The sequence below is a fragment of the Brachycentrus maculatus genome, unplaced genomic scaffold, assembly GCF_059751285.1.
Source record: "Brachycentrus maculatus isolate JH-2025_06_01 unplaced genomic scaffold, ASM5975128v1 h1tg000158l, whole genome shotgun sequence".
In the NCBI taxonomy this organism is placed as follows: Eukaryota; Metazoa; Arthropoda; class Insecta; order Trichoptera; family Brachycentridae; genus Brachycentrus; species Brachycentrus maculatus.
Window position 1 is genome coordinate 27,300 of NW_028280911.1, and position 23,576 is coordinate 50,875.

The window sequence follows — 23,576 nt, forward strand, 5'->3', positions numbered from 1 at the left end:
GTAAAAAAATCAATAAAATTAAAAGGGATAAATTATATATAGTATCTTCATATGCATAACTTAACTTACGAATGATATATATTTAGATTTAGTTTTAAAGTTTTACATTATTTTATCAAGTTATTCATACATAAAGTAAGAGAAAAAAATTAAAATGTGTGTTAAATATAATTCGTTATGATTCTTGTTTATAAGTAAATAATTCGTAACTTATGAGTTTATGGTACATGAAATATAAAAATAACACAATATTGCATTATCCTTGTTAAAAGTTTTTATAAATGCATTTATAAATTAAGAATAGTCGCCTCTAATATGGATATCACAATTTGAATAAGTAAAAAGTCGAATCCACATTACAATTTTTTACATGTGAAGCTACAAACGTCTTCTAAATCTGGTTTTATAATAACCTGTGTACATTATAAGAAAAACAATATTCATATACATATGACACATGTTTGAATAATGAAATGCGAAAACAATGTAAGGCTCATTGGCAATAAAAAATAATTAAAGAAAAGAGTATTGAGATGCTGAATTGTGTTAGGAAAGAACATTAAAAATAGTCCATGTGACAATTGTAGTTGGAAGTTGAAGCCGTAAAAACCGACGAATACTTGGCATGATCAAGTGCACCAAATACCTGAAGGGTTCTAACCTTATTAGTAGTCGTAATAATCGGTTGGTACTCGTTTGTATGAGGAGATGCGTGAACATGGAATAAGCGAATAATGTTTGCTAAGTGCGGTGTGGTCTATTCTGTCTGCCTGCCACTGCGGAGAAGTGACGCGATGACAAGTTGGTGAGTTATATAGTGTAGAATATTAGCAACAAATTATATAGGGCGGAACATGTGATTGCAGGATTTAAGGCGTCAAAAAATACATTTAAAATATAATAAAATTCCCCCTTTTGTCGTCGATATTTTTTATGGGTTCTCAAAATCTTCAAAACTAAAACCTACTCAAAAATTATGAATAATCCTTTAAACCGACAAATCTTAGCGAATTCCAGACATTGTTTTTTTTTTTGTCATTATCTTAAAAAACAGGATTTTTTTAAGTAAAGATTTTAAAAAACGTATTGGGTAATTTTTAAATGTTTTGCATGAAAAAACATGAAATAACACAAATTATTCTATTGAAACAATTATGTATGCGTCTATAAAGCAAAAACTCATTTACATTACTGTATAAATAATATATTTTAAAAATATTTATACTTCACATGAAAATAATTTATTAATATATCCATTCATCGTTAAGTATAATATTTATATCTTAATATATAAGTATATATAAATTCATACATATTCGTATAATCTCAAATCGGAAACATAAGCTAGAATTCTCGTTTACATACTACTAGCGCCATCTCGTTTTGAAATTGTAAAACATGTACTAAAACTGTTTTGTGAGGTTCGCATAAATGTTAAGCGTGTGTAAAACCTCACAGGCCTTCGACGCTTTATGTTCTCCTGGTGTTTCGCGTTTTCTTTACCTTCACTTGTTGTTGAAGTGAATTGCGAAATATTTTATTACTTACTGAACTCAAAATCCGAGGCCTTATTTAAATTTTATTGGATATATTTATTTTCATTCCCCCCTCCCTTCTTTTGAAATATAAATGAATAATTAAATTGATGTTTTATTCCTTGTATGTTTTTTTTTATCGATTTCGTAGTTTCGTAGTGTTTTTGTGTATTCTTTAGTTAGTTTTGTTAGTAGGTAAAAATTGACGTCAGTTAGATAAATTCATACCGACCATGCTACCAATTTCCGATCAATGGATTGGCAATACCCGTTACGTTCTATCGACTGATTCGGTTTTTACCAGGATCACATAGCAAACGAGGAGATAACCGATACGAGAATTCATTTCTGATCATCAACTAACTAACCGATATTCTTTTTGACCGGCACTCTTTAAAACCATGAATGTATTAAATAATTTCAAAGAGTAACGATATTCTCATAATGAAGTCATTTACTTATATATATTTGTTAAAAATTGTTTATAAATGATCGTGTTACATATTTTATGAGTGTGTGTGTGTATTGTACTGTTTTCATGAGAAATGCGGTACGATGAAATTCGATCTCCTCAATTTTATGCTTCTCTCGTAGTTGGGATTTCCCATATGAATTGTCAGGTAGTTTTAGAGCGTAGAATTTTTTCAAATATTATTTATTTATTTATTAATAATTTTCTAATTTCATTTTACGAATCACCTGGAATTTCTTGAAAGACTGATTAGTGGAATGAATTTAACATTTGTCTTTTTTCTCGGTAAACAAAAAATTGATCTTACCCTTAATAATATCACGATAATATAAACTCTTGCCACTTTATGAAAAAAAAAACTATTATAAATTGGAGTTTTAATAATAATGTATTTCTTTATTTTTAATTTCAGAAGGAGTGGTTAATTATTTTTACTAATTAGTTCAAAGCGATAGTTGTAAAATAAATATTGAAATACCCTTATCCGCACCCAGTTGGTGCATAGGGCACCAGCCCGAATCGACGCGATACTACATCATATTATATGAAGGTAAGGATATCAAGTTCCATATTCTTCATGGATACCTACAGATGGCGAAATCCCAACCAGTTCCAAACACAGCTGAAAACTTTTTAATTTAATTTAAATGCTCCCATCCTTTAATTAAATTAAAATTAGAATTAAATTATGAAATCAAAGTTTTCTTTCTTCAAGCAATATTCCTCCGGCCTTTTTTGTGGAAGGTAATTTATTAATTACATTTATATTCCATGTAAGTTCGTATATAGTACAAAGCATAATAGTACAACATTTTGGGTGTATCCAAATCCTTGTTCACAAAATAAGGTTTCTCCACTTATAGAAGTTATAGTTTTATATTTGATATCTGAACATACGTGAAAAAGAACTTAAGCGATCATTAAAACTTAAACCAGCCTATGATAGGTCATAAGCTATGTAAATGTCCAGATTTCCCTCTCTATGTTGAGAAGTCAAATATCTAAAATCTGATAAATAATAAAAATCTAAAAGGTCCCTTGAGTCATTTTTTCTTCTTCTTCAAACCCTTATCCGCACTCCAATGATGCATAAGACACTGCATCATATAAACGCAGTGTTGTCATGATCGTCAACACATAAAGAAAATGTGATCATCCCTCCGCTTCAGTTACCAGTCAAGGGTAATATTGAATAAATATTAGAGTGAAAAAATCACTTTTATTTATTTGACCCCCCTGGGAATCGAACCCGGGACCTATAGAACAGTAGCCGAGCGTGCTGACCATTACACTACGGAGGCTGAGACAAATTAGCAAAATTTTATGATTTTTAAAAGTGAACGAATTCGGGGTAAAAGATATAACTGTTATACAGATAGGTAAGCAAATGGACAAGGCATAATAGAAAGGATAAAGAGAATAGCACTGCATACCCGTACTTGTACTAGATTGTGTAATTTCAACGTGCCCTACGTAAAGTGCTCAACTACAATTTTGAGATATTTGGTGTATGCTATCAACTGACCGTTATTTACAAATGTAAAGAAACAAAAAATGGATATCAAATAAATTACGCCTAGTTTTCAGGCGTATAAGACGCTATCTACATCGAATTTTCGAAATGAACTGACCTCCTAAAACGCTAATTACTTTATTTTGACAAAAGCATAAAGTTTTAAAATGATTGAATACATTATTTTATCGTGTTTTTGAATGTATAATACTAGTATAGAATTTTGGATAAAACCGTTAATTAATAAAAAAAAATACATTGAAAAAATCTTCTAAGCTCTCTCTTGTAAAGTAACAAATTTGCAGATAGAGTACTTTACGTACTTTACTCGATTTATACTCTGCTAATGTGTATTAGTCCCTTGTGGTTAAAATAAACCTAGACGTCTTTAATTATTGAGAATAGGCAAACGTTATACTCACAAAACAAAGGAATCGCTCGGGAGATTAACATAAACAATGTATTCTAATTTTGTCTGAACAGTCATTGCTGCCAGAAAGACTATTATAACCTATACTCTCTAAAATTTCATCGCAAAACTATTTGTTAAAGAGAGATTTACATCAGTCCTGTTGAGTGACAAGACTTACTGGAAGATCTTATTTTAAACATAATTATCATTACACGGGCATTTGCAAAAATAAACTGCCAACTTGTCTTTGTAATTTCATTACTTTATTTAAATCCTCGTGAGTAGGCGGAATCTCGACATTTTAGGAATATTTTATTTGCAATGTTAGCATGTTTTTTCACTCTAATATTTATTCAATATTACCCTAGACTGGTGCCTGAAGCGGAGCTTTCCTTCATGTGTTAACGATCAAGATAACACTGCGTTTATATAATGCAGTGCCTTATGCACCATTGAGGTACGTAGAAGGGTTTTTGAATGTTTTGAAAATGTTTGTTAGCATAGCCCGCCCGTTTGATTGCCGTACTGGATTCTCGTGCTCGATTCCAAGCAGGTTCAAAATTAATCAAAGTTATGTTTCACTCTAATATTTATTTAATATTTCCCTGGACTGGTGTACCTGAAGCGTGGGCTGATCGCCTTTCAATCATGTATTGAAAAATCAAGATAACACTGCTTATATACGATGCAGTACCTTATGCACCAGGCGAATGTGGAAGCATAACATAAGCTGAAGACGAAGAAAACTTGATATGAAAAGATTTTCCCTTGAACGAAACACGAAAATTTGTCATATTATTTTTTGACATCTCATCAAAGATGCAGAAGAATATGGAAGTCTGAGCATTTACGGGGCTAGCGACCAAAAGATGTCTCTAATGAAGTTCTAGTGATTCAAGAAACAATGTTTCAAAATTGGTTCATATATATATACATATATATATATAGAACTTACAATAATTTGAGTAGTGTGGTTGTCAATAATAGGTAGAATTGGTGAATGTTACACGTGTGTAAAGTGATCACTTAAACCAGCCTATGACGGTCGTCAGCCCCGTAAATGCCCAGAATTCTATATTCTTCTTCATCTTTGATGAGACATCAAAAAATAAAATGAAAAATACTCCGATAATTGGAGATAATCCTGATTTGTGAACAAGCATTTGGACGCAAAATGTTGTAAATGAAAATTTATAATTTGTTTAAAAAATAAAACACAATCTTAAGGTTCTCTTGTTAAAAAGTGACTTTTTATACGTCATAAAAAAATAATAAATCATGAGGGATAATTTGTAAGAAATTTATAATCCTACCCATTATCAGGTCGGCAAGTTTCGATGAATGTTGCTTTTTTTAAATTTGGCCCTGTGCCTAATTCTGTCCGCCATAACAAGAAGAGAGCAAATCTGTTAATTCCAACATAAAAAAAATATGACTGTACTCACTGACTGTAAAACATATGTTGTATTGAGATTAATTCATCAATAACAACAAAAAATCATGTTAAAATTATTACATGTTGAGTGTGTCCAAATACATGTTTAGAAACCTGGATTATCTCCAATTGTAGGAGTTATTTTTTATATATTTTTTTGACATCTCAACATAGATGAAGAAGAATATGAAAGTCTGGGCATTTACGGAGCTTACGACCATCATAGGTTTGTTGAAGTGATCACTTTACACACGTGTAACATTCACCAATTCTACCCATGATTGACAACCTCACTACTCCAATTCTTGGAACTTCTTTATATATAGTTTAAATCTAATCTAATCTAATTTAAGAGACATCTATGGTGAGATGAAAAAAATACCATGTTTAAATTCATTGATACTATGTTTTTGCAGTGTTTTTTCAGACTCCTAAGGAACTATGGAAAAATTGCAGGATATATATTAATTTTTTATTGTTGTTAAATGTACGGAAACGGTTTTCGTTTATAATAATTCTAACCACATTTCGCACAGTGACGGTAATATACTAAAATATTTTTTAATTCTAACTGGATAAAATTTAAATACAGGGGATAAGAACCACCTTTGTGACTTTAATTGTATGGATTTTTCGTTATAAGGTGATTTTAATTATAATTTGAGAATACTAGTCATGAAAAGTTTCATCAATTGCAGTGGGATTCACCAGTCATTTTGTGGTAATAACTATCCATTTTTAAAAAAATGTTACTAGCAAAATTTCTTATAATCTATTGTGTCATATATTTTAATGCATTTCGTATAAATATCTAACACCGGTGTTTGATAATGTTGCGGAATGCAAAGAATAAAAAAATGGTCTTCAAAAAGTAAAATATAAATTAGAAAATTATTAATGTGAGGGGTTCCTTTATGATTCACAAATAATAAATTGATAAATTATTGACATTATCAAAGAAACAAACCAATGTTTAAAAATCGGTAGGTAAATCATAAATATAGGTATTTTACAGTACAAATAAAAAAATACATTTGAAAACAATGATTCTGAAAAAAAACACGTTTTGTAATTTTGTGAATTTGAAGACCTGAAAAAGAGAAAATCTGTATTGTGACATTCCGTTGAATGTCAATTTTCCAACTATATATTTTTTTTTTTAAATAATTAAAGTAATATGTATTTAAGTTATGTTTTATCAATGCTTGCCATGGTAATTTATTTTTTCTTAAAATAAAACTTATTTATAGAAATGTGAAATAAATGTCTTGCCAAAACTGATTACCTTCCAGAACATTTTCTTTTAAATTACAGAATCCTAGGATCGAGCTGCTTCCAAACAGCATTGTGAAAATAATTAGGTGATTATTCGGTACATTTAGCTAAAACACGGCAAATCGCGTACGTTGGGATTCTCGCAAGGTCTGCCAAAATCCACCCATGACGTTTGCAATGTGAAGTTCACTTCGATCTTGACCTGGTTTTGCACCCAAATCCTAAATAATATTTATGCACCGTAATCCTAAAAGTGTATCATGTAATTGATGTTATCATTAATACATGAAGCTTACTGCAATTAAATCAAATTCAAGTGACAAACTTATTTTGTAAAAAGTGCATATAGGTTATCCTTATCGCCCACTCCTTTCAACAACGTCATATCGCTCACTCCTTTCAAGAACGTCATAAATAAAAAAACTTGATTTTTCAGTAGAACGTTTTTAAAATTTAACAATATAATACAATGTATTAAAAATAAATATCAAGCCACTTATTGAACTTTTTACTGTGCAACAGACTTTTTAGGTAAAACCTGAAGGTTCTTTTCCAATCTGAAAAATATTTATAATATTTAAAAAAATAATTAAAAAATACCTTTTCTTCAAAATGCAAAAACAACACTTTCTGCCCTGTAGCGGGTAAATATTAAGTTTAAAATATGCCACTTTTGCTGTAATATATAGGGTCCGCCATCTAAAGTTTTTTTTTTCAACTAGTGCTTATTTCGTGAATGGTAACATTTAGCTCATGTCTGATGTGACAGATAATTAGTTTTATTCTTCCGCTAAGCGAATATGGTTGTGTTTACGCTTGAACAACGCTGGAAAATATTGCGACATTCGACTTACAGAAGATGCCGATTTTGCCAAAAAAATCATCTTTTCGGATGAAGCTCATTTTGATCTTGGCGGGTATGTAAACAAGCAAAATTGTCGTATTTGGGGCACAAAAAACCCGCACGCATACATTGAAAAGCCGGTACACCCAAAACGAGTCACTGTTTGGTGCGGATTTTGGTCCAGAGGCATAATTGGGCCATTTTTCTTTGAAAATGAGCAAGGAGTGGCCGTTAGTCAATGGCGATCGTTATCGGGCCATGTTGAACGGATTTTTGTTCACAAAAATTGAAGAAGAGGATATTGGCAACATTTGGTTTCAACAGGACGGCGCTACGTGCCACACAGCCGAAGCTACACTCGATGTTTTGCGCCCCATTTTCAAAAAAAAAAAGTTATTTGGCGGACCCTTTAGTACATTTTCTAGGCATTCCGAAAACATGCACAACTGAAAATTGACGATTTTTGATTTATGACGTTCTTGAAAGGAGTGAGCGATATGTCAAAATATTTTATTTTTCAGGAGATCGTATTTAAAGTTTAAGAATATAATAATATGTATAAAAATTAAATATCAAGCCACTTATCGAACTTTATAGTATGCAACAGATCTGTTTAGGTAAAACCTGAAGGTTTTTTATCCATTTGAAAAATATTAAGTACATATATATATATATACATATATATATATATATATATATATATATATATATATATATATATATATATATATATATATATATATATATATATATATATATATATATATATATTTTATATTTATATATATTATGTTTATAAATATATATTTATTTATATATATATATAAAAAATAGTTAAACAATACCTTTTCTTAAAAATGCAATAACAACACTTTCTGCCCTGTATCGGGTAAATGTTAACTTTAAAAAATGCCGCCTTTTCTGAGATATCGTACATTTTCTGGGCATTCCGAAAACATGCACAACTGGAAATTGACGATTTTTGATATATGACGTTGTTGATAGGAGTGAGCGATCTATGTATGCACATTTATATACAGCATATTACCAGTATTTACATTGACCAGTATTTAACAGAAACAACTAAAGAAGAAGTTAATGGTAAATGATGTATGTAAAAATACTACTTTGCATTATTTCTCGTGTACAAAATTGCATTAATCTCAAAAACTATATATGTATTCATTTCTTCTACAACATTATGAGTGTGTTCAAATACTTGTTCACAAATATGATTCACTACACTACACTACACTACTACCATCACGCCGTTTCCCCGCAGGGGTAGGCAGAGAGGATGGAACGCCACACTCTTCTGTCCTGACATACACTCCTCGCCTCCTTCACATCCATACATCTAGTCATACATGCCCTCCGATTACGCAGACTTTTGACACCGCCAGATTTTAGGTTCTGATTGATCTGATCGTGCCAAGTCTTTTTCGGTCGTCCACGTTCTGTTTTCCCTCTCACATTCGCCACATATATTTTCTTAGTCATTCTCTCGCTATCCATTCGCTCCACATGTCCATACCACCGCAAAGAGCTCTTCCTAATCTTTCTAATCTTCCTAATATGATTCATCTCCAATTATAGTAGTTATTTTTCACATTATGTTTTTGACATCTCAACAAAGATGAAGAATATGGAAGTCTGGGCATTTACGGGGCTTACGGCCGGGATTCGGACCTCACATACAAACAAAAGAGTTTCTACCCAATACAAAAAAAAGCTTCCTTCACCTCGCCAATAGACTTCTCTTGTGAAATTCTAGTGATTCAAGTAAAATGTTTCGAAATTGGATCATATATATAGATGTTTCAAGTATTTGAGTAGAGTGGTGGTCAATCATAGGTAGATCAAGTCATAGGCTGGTTTAAGTGATCACTTAAACCAGCCTATGATGGTCGTAAGCCCCGTAAACGCCCAGACTTCCATATTCTTTATTTCTTCTAATTCTATTCAGATCAAATGGTGAATGGGGAGCTGCATATAATCGATACGTTAAGCATTCAGGTACCATTCCAGGGAAGTATTAATCAATCAAATGAACATTTCAGTTAAATGTATCTTCTTAAAAGGCAAGCGATGTTTAACATGAATAACTATAGGAAAAAATCCTTTGTTATTGAAGATAATATATTGCTTCATCGGATCATTTACACTATTTGTAGTAAAATTTACAATAAAGACTGGCAAAGAAATTGGAATCGTTCATTTGTATTCCCGCATCTTTTCTAGTTCCAAAAATTATATTTTTGAATTTTAATCATGGGCAAAATGGTGAACGTTAAATACGTAAAGTAATCATTTAAAGCTTAGACAGGTCGTAAGCCATGTGAATGTCAGATTTCCGATTATCCTTCTCATAAATTGCTATATTTCTCTGGAGACATTTATAATTTTTATCCAATGACCTGCAGTTTCTGAAATCCAGGTTAATTTAATATTGGACAATAGACAAGCCATTAAAAATTCTTTTAAAATGTGATATTGTATAATTAGGAACATGACTTGCATAATGTTTTAGCTAAATGCATGACCTTTCATGTTTTACTTACTAACTGATCTACCCAGCCTTGCCTTGTTCTATGCACTTGATCTGACTATATAAAGGCAGATAATGATTTAAAAATATCGACTGACCATATCTGGACCGTCAATGCAAAGCGTATAGTACTTTGATATAGTGCGCTACATGAATAGATCTACTAATATAAAGCCGCTAGTATAATACAAAGTAATGGTCAAAACGCTTGGTTTATATAATACTACTCCGTAGTGTAATGGTCAAAACGCTTGGCTACCAGACTGGAGATACCGGGCTCGATTTCGATGGTGGGTTTAAATAAATATAAGTGATTTTTCACTCTAGTATTTTTTCAATATTACCCTGGACTAGTTCCCTGAAGCGGAGGGCTAATCACCTTTCTATATTATTTTGAGAAATAAAAAGACTTTGTTTTTTGATCCACTCACATTTTTATTAACAACCAACTAGTTTCGGCAACAACCTGTTACCCTCTTCAGGGTTTATTTATGACTTTTTATTTCTCAAAATAATATATCAATATGATCCACAAAGTTAATGATTTCAATATTCAAAACATGATCACCTTTCGTTCATGTATTAACGATCAAGATAACACTGCGTTTATATGATGCAGTACCCTATGCACCATCGGGTGCGGATGATGGTTTGAATAACGAAGAAATATAAAGCAGTTTAAATCAAAATAATTCACCTTGAATCTCGATAAAATATTTATAACACATACCAAAAGAGTGATTCTTCTTCATTTATGACATTATTCACTCCTCAAAAGTGTTCTTTTTCCCATATCGCTCACTCCTTTCAAGAACGTCATAAATCAAAAATTGTCGATTTTCAGTTATGCATGTTTTCGGAATGCCCAGAAAATGTACTATATCCCAGCAAAAGCGGCATATTTTTAACTTAATATTTACCCGCTACAGGGCAGAAAGTGTTGTTTTTACATTTTGAAGAAAAGGTATTGTTTAATAATTTTTTTGAATATACTTAATATTTTTTAAATGGAGAAAAAACCTTCAGCTTTTACCTAAAAAGATATGTTGCACACTAAAAAGTTGAATAAGTGGCTTGATATTTATTTTTAATACATTGTATTATATTTTTAAACTTTGAAAACGTTCTCCTGAAAAATCAAGTTTTTTGATTTATGACGTTCTTGAAAGGAGTGAGCGATATGTATAAATCATTTAATAATAAATTGCGTTCGAATCTATGGACATCCGAAATTATAAATGAAAATACTCACATAAAAATTTATATCACTGAATCATGAAAGCAAGCATATTTGTTTGATGTTTCATTTGCAAAATATATTTTTTATCTTGCATAATAATAAGTAAGTGGATCAATCATTTTACGGATAAAATAAAATTCTTTATTTACAGCTTCATACAAAAAAAAAAAACACCGACGATTGGTAAACATTATAAATATTTAACAAAAAATCGGTTTAGTTTTTTTGCAATAAGCTATTATAACAAAATATTCGTCTTGTTTAATGAAATGTTTAAAGACAATCAACAAAAAAGTATCTGTCTACTTAGTATCTATCTCTAGAATATTATTGATTTCTTGATCACTCACCGGTCTCGAATCTGCCAAAGAACAAGGTCATACGTAAATCATTTAAAAACTTTTTAAAATAAGTATTATTTTAATAAAAGTGCGATCACCCATTTATCGGTATTTATTAACTTTATTTTTTATTTGTATCAATATTTGATTGAATAAATAAAAGATACATAAAGTAACATAACGACATTCGACAAATGGCAATACATTTGATAGAGTCGCTAGTTAATCGTTATATTAAAATAATTGCCACACATAATTAAAGCATTCCCCAAATTATTTGTTTTAAAAAATACATTACCAAAAAATCTTCACAACCAGTGATTTTAAGGAATACTTTTTAATTTTAGTATTTTTTATGGTAGATAAGTCAAACAATAATTTTTAACTCGCTTAACCTAGAATTAAGAAACCACGGTCCAAAGTCTCGCAGGTGATCATGAAGAAAGGAAGCTAAATTTATACCCAGAATGTTTATGATAATACACTCGACCAAAAGAATTTCAGTTGAGAAATTAAAGGGATTTTCATGGATACTTTAAATCACGATAAATTCTTTACCGAAAAATGAGATATATAAATATATATATATATATATATATATATATATATATATATATATATATATATATATATATATATATATATATATATATATATATATGTATATATATATATATATATATATATATATATATATATATATGTATATATATATATATATATATATATATATATATATATATATATATATATATATATATATATATATATATATATATATATATATATATATAATATATATATATATGTATATATATATAGGTATTATTGCTTGTGTAAGAAAAAAAAATAGAGTCAAACCTAGATATAATAGATCTGGACATAAGATATAATATAGATATAAGAAACATTTTAAAATAAAGCTGGTTCAATGTCAAAAAATCATGAATATAAGACAGACCTTATAAGAGAAAAATATACCGGTCCTCTTGGCTCTGTTAAATCCAGATTCTACTATGTATTACACAGCACCCAATATGTCTCCTGTCTGACACATATATGGCAACACTTTTACAAACATGTATTATTAGCAATATTAATTAATTAAAAAAGAGAAATATTTGTGTTTTTATTATTCACAAAAAAAACATCAATTTCATACTATTTCTCTGAGCCTAAACTGCTCATTATTAGAAATAGGTATCAAATTGTGGTAGAGTGGGTTCGAACCGAGAAACTCTGACCCAAAAGTCCGCAACACTAACCACGGGACCACAACCCGACACAAGTTATTCCAAGTTGTCATAATTCTAGGCCATTTTATGAAGAGCTGAAAAGAAAGTTGATCTGTTTTATGGATGTATAATCATACAAAAAATATATAAATGAATTTAAAAAATAATAAATTTTTGATGTGTTTGACCTGCATGTAAAATCTTCCATTATGCTCGCATTATGCATTATTTTCTTAATCAAAATTTTTTTAAATTTATATTTGAAGCACTAACTTTGTGATTTTCCATTTTATAATTAAAATTTAACCATGTTTTAAAATCATTATAAAAAAGAGGCACACTTTAAAGTGATTTTAAAACAAAGTAACATTTTGACTATTTATATTTTTTATTAAAAAAATAGCTGAAACATTTAACGAAAAAGTTGGCTTTATCACAAATTTTAATAAAACACTTATTTCTCCAATTAATGAGAAATATGTTGCGAAAAGTGTATGGGTGTAGAATGTGGGCAGAATTCTAAGTTTACGAAGCTGAGTAAGCGCAGAAGTCCTGTGACGTCACCGAGTGGTGCTGGATAAAGGCGTGTAGCCTGGAGTCTGGCAACTATCAGGATATCATGAGTAATATTCGTACTTTTCCAGTACTATTCTAACTTGAAATGGTCATTTTATCGGCAGTATGTATGTGCTCCTGGTTGTATTTATCCGGGATCAAAAGATGCCACCCGAACAAAGAGAAAACTAGCAAGAGAAAAGTAAAATAAATAATTATTTGAGGTAGTTTTTGTTTTTTTAAATTCATGTCATTATAAAAAATAAAATAAAAATTTAAACAGTTTGAAAAAAATCATTAAAGATACTAACATATAATAAATTATTGCGATTTTTACCACATTATTTCACGCTGTTTTGTTATAAAAAATTGAACACACGATGAAGTTTATTTTTATAAAATAAATTATTCTTTATTGTTATTTATTTTATTTTTATAATTTAACATAATGCAACAGTGCCGACGTTCCAATATCGTTGAAAAGGCGACACTGCAAACAGAACCTAGCGTCTGCATCGAGTGCATTCGCCTGCACACTATCTACCAAAGCGGAATGCATTATACTATAATACGCATATATAGTAAACTGCAGCAAACTGCATTTTCAACCGATGTATCTCCTCAAACTTCTGCTGCCTTAATTTGCGATTCCTTTTGTGCATTCAAAGGAAACCGAGAGGCCCTCCGAGTTTCCCTTTCAACGGATGTTGTAATGGTTATCAAAGAGAAGGTCGATTACCTTACCGCTTTATGCACTTATATATCTTCGTGTTAAATGCAAGCAATATTGTATATTATTAATAAATGCAATCTGCGAACCTGGCAAGCTCAGATTTGACCGTTTCCTTTGTAGAGAGGAAAGCGCGAGAAATATGTAAATGTTGTTTTTAAAAAATAGAAATATGTGTATTTTTTTTCAAATGTTAATAAATGTTTATTTTAATGTAAAGGTACGGTAAATTATCTTAAATTTAACATAGTCAAAGATAATACGTAGACGAAAATAAAGTTGTTCGATAACAAAAACATAAATAAGTATTTAGAGATTTATTTTTATTTTTATTTCTTTACTTTGCTTATATTACATTTAATACAAACTATTTTTTATATTGAATTTTCATCATATATGTATATATTTACATCTCCTTACATCGTACAACACATTTATTTTTTAAATTCTTTCAGACCATACAATCATACATGGAATCATATATCACAATTTTTGTAAAATATATCAAATTGTTATTCGAACTTTCCAAATAGTAAAGCTTAATTTTACCATCATGTTTTAAATGAGAATTTTATTTTAAATAAGGTTTATTGTATGTATTAGACACTATTTTCTGGTGACTTCTTTCAAACCAAAAATTTTGTAATGTGTGTTATATTTTATTTTAAATAAAACATAATTCAAGGATAGAAATAGTATACATTTGTTCTTTGATATTTATATTTAAATTAATTTTGTAAAATAGAGAAACCGTCGAATTGATAAAATGCTTGTAATTAAATCATATGTGTGCATTCTATTTGAAATAATTAAAGAAACAGCTGTGATAGTTGAATTTTTTGTTTGTTTGTTTCAATTTTAGTACTTTAATTTAAATAAAGAAAACAACCAATAGTTTTTTGTCTCTTACATATTGTATTTGAATTCAATCCCGGCTACAGCACTGCCGCGATCACCAATGGACGGTAAACACAGGGATGAGTGTATATAAAAATAAATACTTGCACAACGCTACCGTGTGTAGCACCACTACTAAGACAGAGCTACAACTTGTTTCCCATACAGTATAAAACAAATGGTTTGACCTAAAACCGGCATTTCATTTCGGTTTATTCAACCAACAAGTTCAAAGCGTCTCCAGGGACTGCCCCTTCATTTGTGTCAAGTGTCAAATAGTATTTCGAGTCACCATGCCTGGTCGTCCGTTGTGGCAGGTATGTGAATAATGTTTTTCTTTTTGTCTCGCGAAAATTGATCTATTGTCACCGTCGACAATGAGATAATAGTGTGGAAAAAGTGTAGTTTGATTTAAATATGCATAAAATAATAACGATGTGTTTTTTTAATCGTCGTTTGTTCCCTGAAAATTTCTGGAAAAATATTGATGAATTGTAGATTTTGTATGGGTATTTATAAAATTGCTTTTATAAAATATGGTGAAAATCAAATACAATGACGAATTTTCGACTTTTTTTATTATGAGGTAAAACAAAAAACATATAAATTAGTTCTCCATTACACACATTGTTAATATTAAACAGAAAAAATATAAATTCCTTAATGTTTAATTGAAATAAAAATATGGTACATATGATTACGTTGTACATACAAAGTGTAAAGTTTGTGGTTTTGTATGTACGTCTGTGCTATTTTGGTTCTTTTATGTCCGCTATAAGAAAATTGGCTGGAACAGTATGGAATATCTTCTGGAGAATGACAATCATAATGTCTTCTATGGTTCGCGCCAAAATTGGACGCAGTGATTCAGCCACTGGCCGCCAGTTGGCATTGAGGTAGGAGTTCGTGCTGTCCTCTGTTGGAAAGGAAACGCATTATTGACATCAACATAAAAAATAAACATTATCATCATATTCCACTTACAAGTGTTATGTTAAACACAAAGTGCATAAGAGCAAATAATACGCTGGTTAACCCAAATATATGGCTTTATAAATATATCTACATAAAAAAAATATTCAGGAGTAAAATAATTTGATGATACTCATTTTGTATAAATCTACCACTGGGGAAAATGAATTATTTCTCTAGTTTGGGAATCTAAATAACAAGAGACGATTTATATGTCAATATTTTTCTTGAAGAAACTTTAATGTTAAGTGCCAATTTCCTATCTAATTACCCAGAAATCAATATGTCGAAGCAACTATTTTCACTTCTAAATATTATCAATGTTGGATAGACAAAACGAGGGTCATTATACGCAAATGGTAAATAATATGCACAACCAACCTAGATAGAATTGAAAATTTTCAAAGATATTCAGGATGTTTGTTTACATTTCGGGAGGAACCGGTTAATGAGTATGCCATCAAAATGTTCCAAAAGTCCAGACTACTTGTAAGTACACATTTTAATAGCCATTCAATATCTAATTAGCCAAATATTGCGAATGCAATCAATTGATTGCTTTCATGTATCTCAATACTTTTTAATAATATTTTAATGAATAATATTTTTTTTTAATAAATTATTTGCTCTATTGGGATAGTATTCATTTACTTCTTTTTACTTCAAGCGAGGGTTTGTTGTTGAACGAACTCATTAATCTCCCCTTTGGAACGCCCAGTTTCGCGCCCTCACCGCTCTCGGCGCTCTCAACTTGAACGTCAAAATACCAGGAGCTCACAACATCGAGGAGGTTGGAAATACAAAATTCACTGATATTCAGCTTGCTCAGCTACTAGCGCCGGCGGCAATGGGTTTCCCTACCGCATGCCAGTGTGATTTTTCCATCAGCCTCTAGATGGCACTAGCATTACTGAATCACGAATTCAAATATGTATGTATGTATTTGCGTATTTCCACAACGTACAGAATTCTCGAGAAGCCGGGTCGAAAATAGGCGAAATATTTATAGACTTGAAGAAGAGTTCTTTTGGCCGATTCCCAAGTAAATTTTGACCACCTACGCTCGCTCTCCTGGCATCGGCAAACGTCATTAAAATATGTTTCCCGCGCCCGATAACTTCAATTTACTCTGTAACGCTTCAATCAACTGCATATAATTTATTATGAGCAAAGCATAAATAAAAACTCGGTTATAACATCCACCACATTATGCTGAAATCTGCCATCTCATATGAATATAAATGCAGCTTCAATTGTGAAAAGGTTTTACGATATTATTATTAACATTAAAAATTGATTTAAAAAAGTGTCGAATGTTTTACATATTATTTTTATATTGTCAAAAATTGATCGTTTATATAATTGCGTATACATATATACTCAAATAAATTACCTAATGCTTTGATACCGTCGAATAAATTGTTCATCCTTAACGTCAATCCTCCAATATTAAATTTTACGTGTGTAGCGGTGACATTAAAAAATGTGAACTCATCTCTTTTATATAATTTCACATCGCTCAGTATATCGATTTCCATATTTGCTGAAAATAAAACAAAATGTTGAACATCAAAGTACTCATGTAATGCATTAACGTGGGTCGAGTAATTTTGATTAATCAAATTATTTTAACTCTCAAAAGGGAATTTCCTTGAACAACAAATAATTTTCATAACCTAAATTCTCTTTTCTTATTTACTTTCAAAACAAAGTTTTCAAACAAAATGGCCAGCCAATACACAATTTGTACATGAGTCTACCAGGCTAGCAGACAGCAGGAGCAGAGAGAGAGATAAGGAAATCTAGTTACAAAGAAGCGGGAAATATAATTTGCTAGAGAGCGCATGCTAGCTACTGACGACATTCCTGACGTTAGTGCTCCGGTAACGGAATATGCGCAAGGCGTCTCAGTATCAGAGCATCATAACAGTAAAGAGATGACATGGAAAATCTAACAAAATACAAGTTCTTTACAACACTCGTGGAGTTACCAGTATCACTATCAGAATTCAGAATGCGTTTAAGTACTTAGTGATAACTTGCGAAACAAACAACATTTTTCGTCTAATTGTCGTCATGTAAAATATAATTATTATATTAATGGTCATACGATAATAATTGTACTAAAATATAGTAATCAATACATGAAAATTAAAGAAATAATTGTACAAAAAGTTAATTTGATTATAAAAAATATTAGGTTCACTGGTACCATCATCACGACACGGCACGGCGAGTATAAATGCATTGAACATCTACTTGCCTGTGACCTAAATAACTTCAATAAATTACTCAAGTGTTACAAACATAAGTAAACATATTTTATTTTATTTCTATTTTACTTACTCGGTTCAAACCAGCATTTCCCCCTACCAAGTAAGGGTACCAAAAGAATTTTCCCTCTAAGATTGTATGTACCTTCGATTCTTAAATGTGGAATTTTGATTCTGGTGAAAAAGTCGTACGTTTTGCTGTCCACCCTGAAGCAAATTAAACTTTAAGTTAAAATTTTGTAAATTTGGACATGCCTTTATTAACTTTTATTTGCCTTTATTTAAAGGCTGTATAGTTGAATAAAAACATATTATAGTTAGAAAAGGGTAAAAGTTACATATAAACAACGTATAAAGAGTAAGCAGTACGTAAATACATTAACATAATAAACGTTAATTTTTTATTATTAATTTTAAATATTTATTATTTAGTGTTAAGTATTTAATGAGTTATATATTTTTAATAGTGGTATTTACAAAGTAAAACATAAATTAAAATGGAGACATATTTACCACAAAGTGATTGCTGAATCAATTAATGAAGTTATAATATTTTATAAAATAGGTAAAACGTTATGTTTTACCTATTTTCTTATGTAATATATTTTTACGTTATACATTTACATATATGTAATATATTTTTCGATATTTTATATGTAATATATTTTTACGTAATTAAGAATAACGTACATTAGAAATAATAACCATAACACGTATAGTAACAAAAATGGGATTGGATACGGCATATCTCTCCGTGGAATTTATATAAAATATTTTCTTCGTTTATGACATTTTAAAAATGTCCCCAAAAACAATTTGAAAAACGGCAGAGCAAATGTCTGCTAATTCTTACAGTAAAACTACTGATAAAGAAAGGATATTTTATTTTATTTTTTCACACTACATTTTAAATTGAGTTTTTCGTCAAAGTTTACATAAATCAAATTTTCTACTGTTTCAAATATTTCACTAAGTATTTCATACCAATAAACAATTTAATGAAAAGTAATATCAAATGAGATACTGTTAAAAATAAAATATTTGGAAGATTGGTTTAAGTATTAACATTAATTAGGACACACGTAAATGAAGTGAAAATATGTTATCAATGTTTGGTGGGGAGTTGCTACCAGTTTATTTGTTAAATATAACTTATTTATAATTTCTGAATATTACTGTACAGGATCTCCCGAATAAAGGTGAAAATTTTTCACTACGGGCAAACAAAAGTACTCACATTATTTATATGAATTTAATAGTCATGTGTAATCAAATCGGAAATTAACGGTAATTAATTGTATTTACATATTTAATTAGCTATGTTGAAATTTAAAAATTAATAATGGATACAATATATTCTAACATACTGAAAGACAAAACGATAAAATTTTGCAGCCAAATTTAATTATGGCAATAACATCATGTAACAAAACATGGATTTGTGCTTTAACATTAAATATGAGTTTTAAGGAAATCATTACTTATTTTCAAAATTTACTTAAAAACGTGTATGCTATTTTTACCATTGAAGCATTTGAAATAAGTCAATCGTATTATTCTAATCAACGTAATACTTACTCACTAATAAGAACCTTCGTATTTCCAAAACCCTTAACAGTGACGTCATCAAGGGCTGCATTGACACTTACAGGCCCTTCTCCTTGTAAAATCCTTATTTTGGGAACTTTTAGTGGGTCCAGTTGCGAAATACCAATTTCAGGAATTCCTAAAATATTTAGTAACATGTTTATTATTTTTTTATTTGTCCGCCTCCGTAGTGTAATGGTCAGCACGCTCGACTACCGTTCTGGAGGTACCGGGTTCGATTCACAAGGGGGGTAAAATAAATATAAGTGATTTTTTCACTGTAATATTTATTCAATATTATTACCCTGGACTGGTACCTGAAGCGGAGGGCTGATCACCTTTCCTTCATGTGTAAACGATCAAGATAACACTGCGTTTATATGACGCAGTGCCCTATGCATCATTGGGGTGCGGATAAGGGTTTTAGTTTTAGTTAGTTATTATTTTTCAATTTTCTGTTCTTTTGATTTCCAAAGATTGCAAAAATTGCTTTAGAATCTAATAAAGATAAATGATGCTGTTTAATTTAGTACGCTTAAAAAAAGAAGATCTTTATTTTGTCCTTTCGTTTATTGGGTGCAAAATTAAACGAGATTTTTTATAAATACGCATTTGATTCAATTGGCATTTAAATCGTTATTGCTTCGGCACAAATGTTTTTAATTTTTTTTATACTTAAAGTACCTCATTATATATTCATTAATAAATAATAACCTTTGCCAATAATTCATTCGTTAACTTCAGTTTCCTTCTGTATTTATACATATGTATATGTATACAGGTCGATTAATTTTAATCCAGGGTTAGTCCGTCATGTCGAGGAATTCCATTTCTTCGTCTCCTCTACCTATCATATTTATTTTTATCAAAGTAAATCGATGACGGAAAAATAAAGTTTTTTTGCATAAATGAATGTTTGAGACAAATAAAGCAGCGTGAGGAAAATGCTCAAATCGTCGAGTATTTACGCAATTTTCCCCACGGCGACTAGCAGCGGGTTAAAAGTTCATTTATAAACTTTATCGATGTCATATCTCAGAAATGTAGTTCTTAAAATAACAAGCAGATATTAGTCGAATATCGTCAACTGTTATGTGCTAGTATTTTATCCAAGACGACATTTCTTAGATCCGTTATAAAAAACGACTACGTTCCATTAGAATATAGAAGCGTTCTTAAAATCGACTTAGGATTTTTGAAATTATGTAAAAAAGATTACATAATTTACAGCCTCAAATATTAATAAAAAAGTGTATTAATCTTTTTTACTCGCACGTTAAAAGACTACGAACAGTTTTGAATTTTTAATGAGAAAAGGGAATCCTTATAAAAATATTAGAAAATTAAACAGCGGAAAATAGAGGGAATGTAAATGCTTAAATCTTTTAAAATACATAAATGTTTGTATATTTCTGCGTACAGATTATGATAGTTATGACATTCGGGGAACAATGATGTATGGATTGCTGGTATAATAGAAATTTAAAAGTATTTTGTTTCGGTTAGTTTATATAATATTACAATAATATTTTGAACAAAAGTTAGTAATTCATTTCATTTTTACCATCTTTTAATTTATCGAATATTCCTTGCACAGCTTCTCTTGAACAGTCTCCAAAATGTGGATTACTTTTATAGCATGTTTTTATGAAATTAGCTGGAATAAAAAAGAACACTTTAATCTAAATAAATGTATAAAATCCCACTTTTATCTATGATTAATTATTTGGTTTATCTTTATAACTTTAAATAAAAACCAATTTTTTTAATGTTGGTTGTTAGTTTACTTAATCAATATTTTGTAGTTTTTTTAAAGAATTTCAAATCTCTAAAAACGGAAAAAATATCATTTTTAGGAGTATGTCTTTCCTTTCTTATGATACCTTAGTTACTGTCAATCAATATCAAACACGTCACATAATTGCTTAGCATCACATATACAACAACAAAAAACAAACAAAAACTACATAAAAAACAACATACGCTCTGCCTGAGGAGCCAACTAATACGTATATATGTAATATGTACTTTAATATGTTAATAATTATAAATATATTAAATTATAAATATAGCCTAATATAATAAAATATTTTTGAACTGGATAAGTGTCACTATAAACAAACATATCGTTGCTCTCCTTACTGACTGTATCCACATTTACACAAAAATTATAAGTGTGTTTTTATGTTGACGCTGCATTACCATTTAATTAATATATGTATAAATTTATTCATTTTGTCGATGTGGAGTACAAAGAAGTAAATCAAACCTTGTATTGACTGGATAATTATTATTAAAAACACGTTTTTTAGGGTGCAATGTTTGCTAAATAGTAAAAAAAATATACGTATGATACAAAATAAGCACGCTAAGAAATGCTAAAAATAATTTATTTATTGTAACTGCAGTGATAGAATTCCATACTGAATTGTTGGGTAATTTATCCAAAATTAAGCACGGTTATTGGATTGAATTCTACTTATATTTACATTTTATCATTTATTTGTAAATAAAAGTAGAATTCAATTCAATAACTAATTAATTTAATTTTGGATATATTACCCAACAACTAAAAATAATTGTTTCCACAAAATATCAGCTTTATTAGTTAGCGAGGAAAACGTCGGTTATACATTAAAATTTTTGAATATTAAGGAAATGGGAAAATGAGTTTATAAATATTTCTCGTTATTGTAGATTTATCGAATAACTTCCGAGTATATTGTTTGATGATGGCGGCAGATATGAAAAAATACTTACGCTTTTCTCGAAAATATTTTTCGCTCGCCTCTGTAAAACACAGTAAAATAAACACAGACGCTATTTCCAGGAAAAACATTTTTAATGTATTTTTAACTTCCACTGGCCGTTGCTATGTTTCCTTCTTTTCTTCTAACTCAATAAAATGGGCGGCTCGTGAAATATAATACTCAAAAAATGCCAATTTTATCACTGTGAGGAAATAACTTAAGAACTTTGGAAAAGCACCATGTTTGAAGGACTGCCTAGGCTTTACTAATATCAGGTTTTACTCCGCAGTGCAAAATTGTAGAATGTAAAATTATGTAATACAACCTCCATTGAAATTGCATGTAGACAAAGCAGGGACGAACTGCAACGCCTTTCTTACCGGGGAAATTCTATTTTATATTCGTACAGGTATAAAATTACGAATCCGCCACTGATCTAAATCAGGTTTAATATTGACTCAACATGTATGTACTATATATATATATATATATATATATATATATATATATATATATATATATATATATATATATATATATATATATATATATATATATATATATATATATATATATATATATATATATATATATATATATATATATATATATATATATATATATATCAAACATACATAATAACTGTATTTTATATTTTTTTCATGTAGTGGTTTCACGTTTATCTTTTATATCCCAGATGATCGAAATAAAGAAAAGCGTTTTGTTTTCACATCAATATTTACGTATGAATATTTTTACTCTGGACACTTAATCGTTGTGAGATCAATGATCAAATTTAGACTACATAGATACGAAATATTACTACATGAGCTATTGCATGAAACTTGAGTGTCAGAAGAATATAAAATTATGTACCATGCATACACAATACTAACAGAGAATCTAAAGAATAGTTTTTTAAAGATTCATTTTCTAAGTCGAATATCATTTTGGTGAAAACT

At 29.7% G+C, this 23,576-nt stretch overlaps 2 protein-coding genes across 2 annotated transcripts in view; one reads left to right on the forward strand and one right to left on the reverse strand.

Moving 5' to 3' along the window:
* The first annotated feature begins 15,231 nt into the window (after positions 1-15,231).
* The window catches only part of LOC148308511 (muscle-specific protein 20-like), a 32,537-nt gene continuing 24,192 nt past the window's right edge, over positions 15,232-23,576 (forward strand). Inside the window, exon 1 of the mRNA XM_088261564.1 lies at positions 15,232-15,349. Coding sequence (XP_088117690.1) covers positions 15,326-15,349 — 24 coding nt within the window. The 5' untranslated portion in view covers positions 15,232-15,325. The remainder of the gene's footprint in view (positions 15,350-23,576) is intronic.
* Positions 15,677-22,703, reverse strand: LOC148308512 (protein takeout-like). Its single transcript, XM_088261563.1, has 6 exons — positions 22,625-22,703; positions 21,429-21,521; positions 19,856-20,003; positions 18,351-18,484; positions 17,398-17,547; positions 15,677-15,948 (listed from the first exon to the last, which is right to left on the reverse strand). The coding sequence occupies exons 1-6, from the start codon at positions 22,701-22,703 to the stop codon at positions 15,782-15,784; spliced, it is 771 nt and encodes a 256-aa protein (XP_088117689.1). The 3' UTR covers positions 15,677-15,781.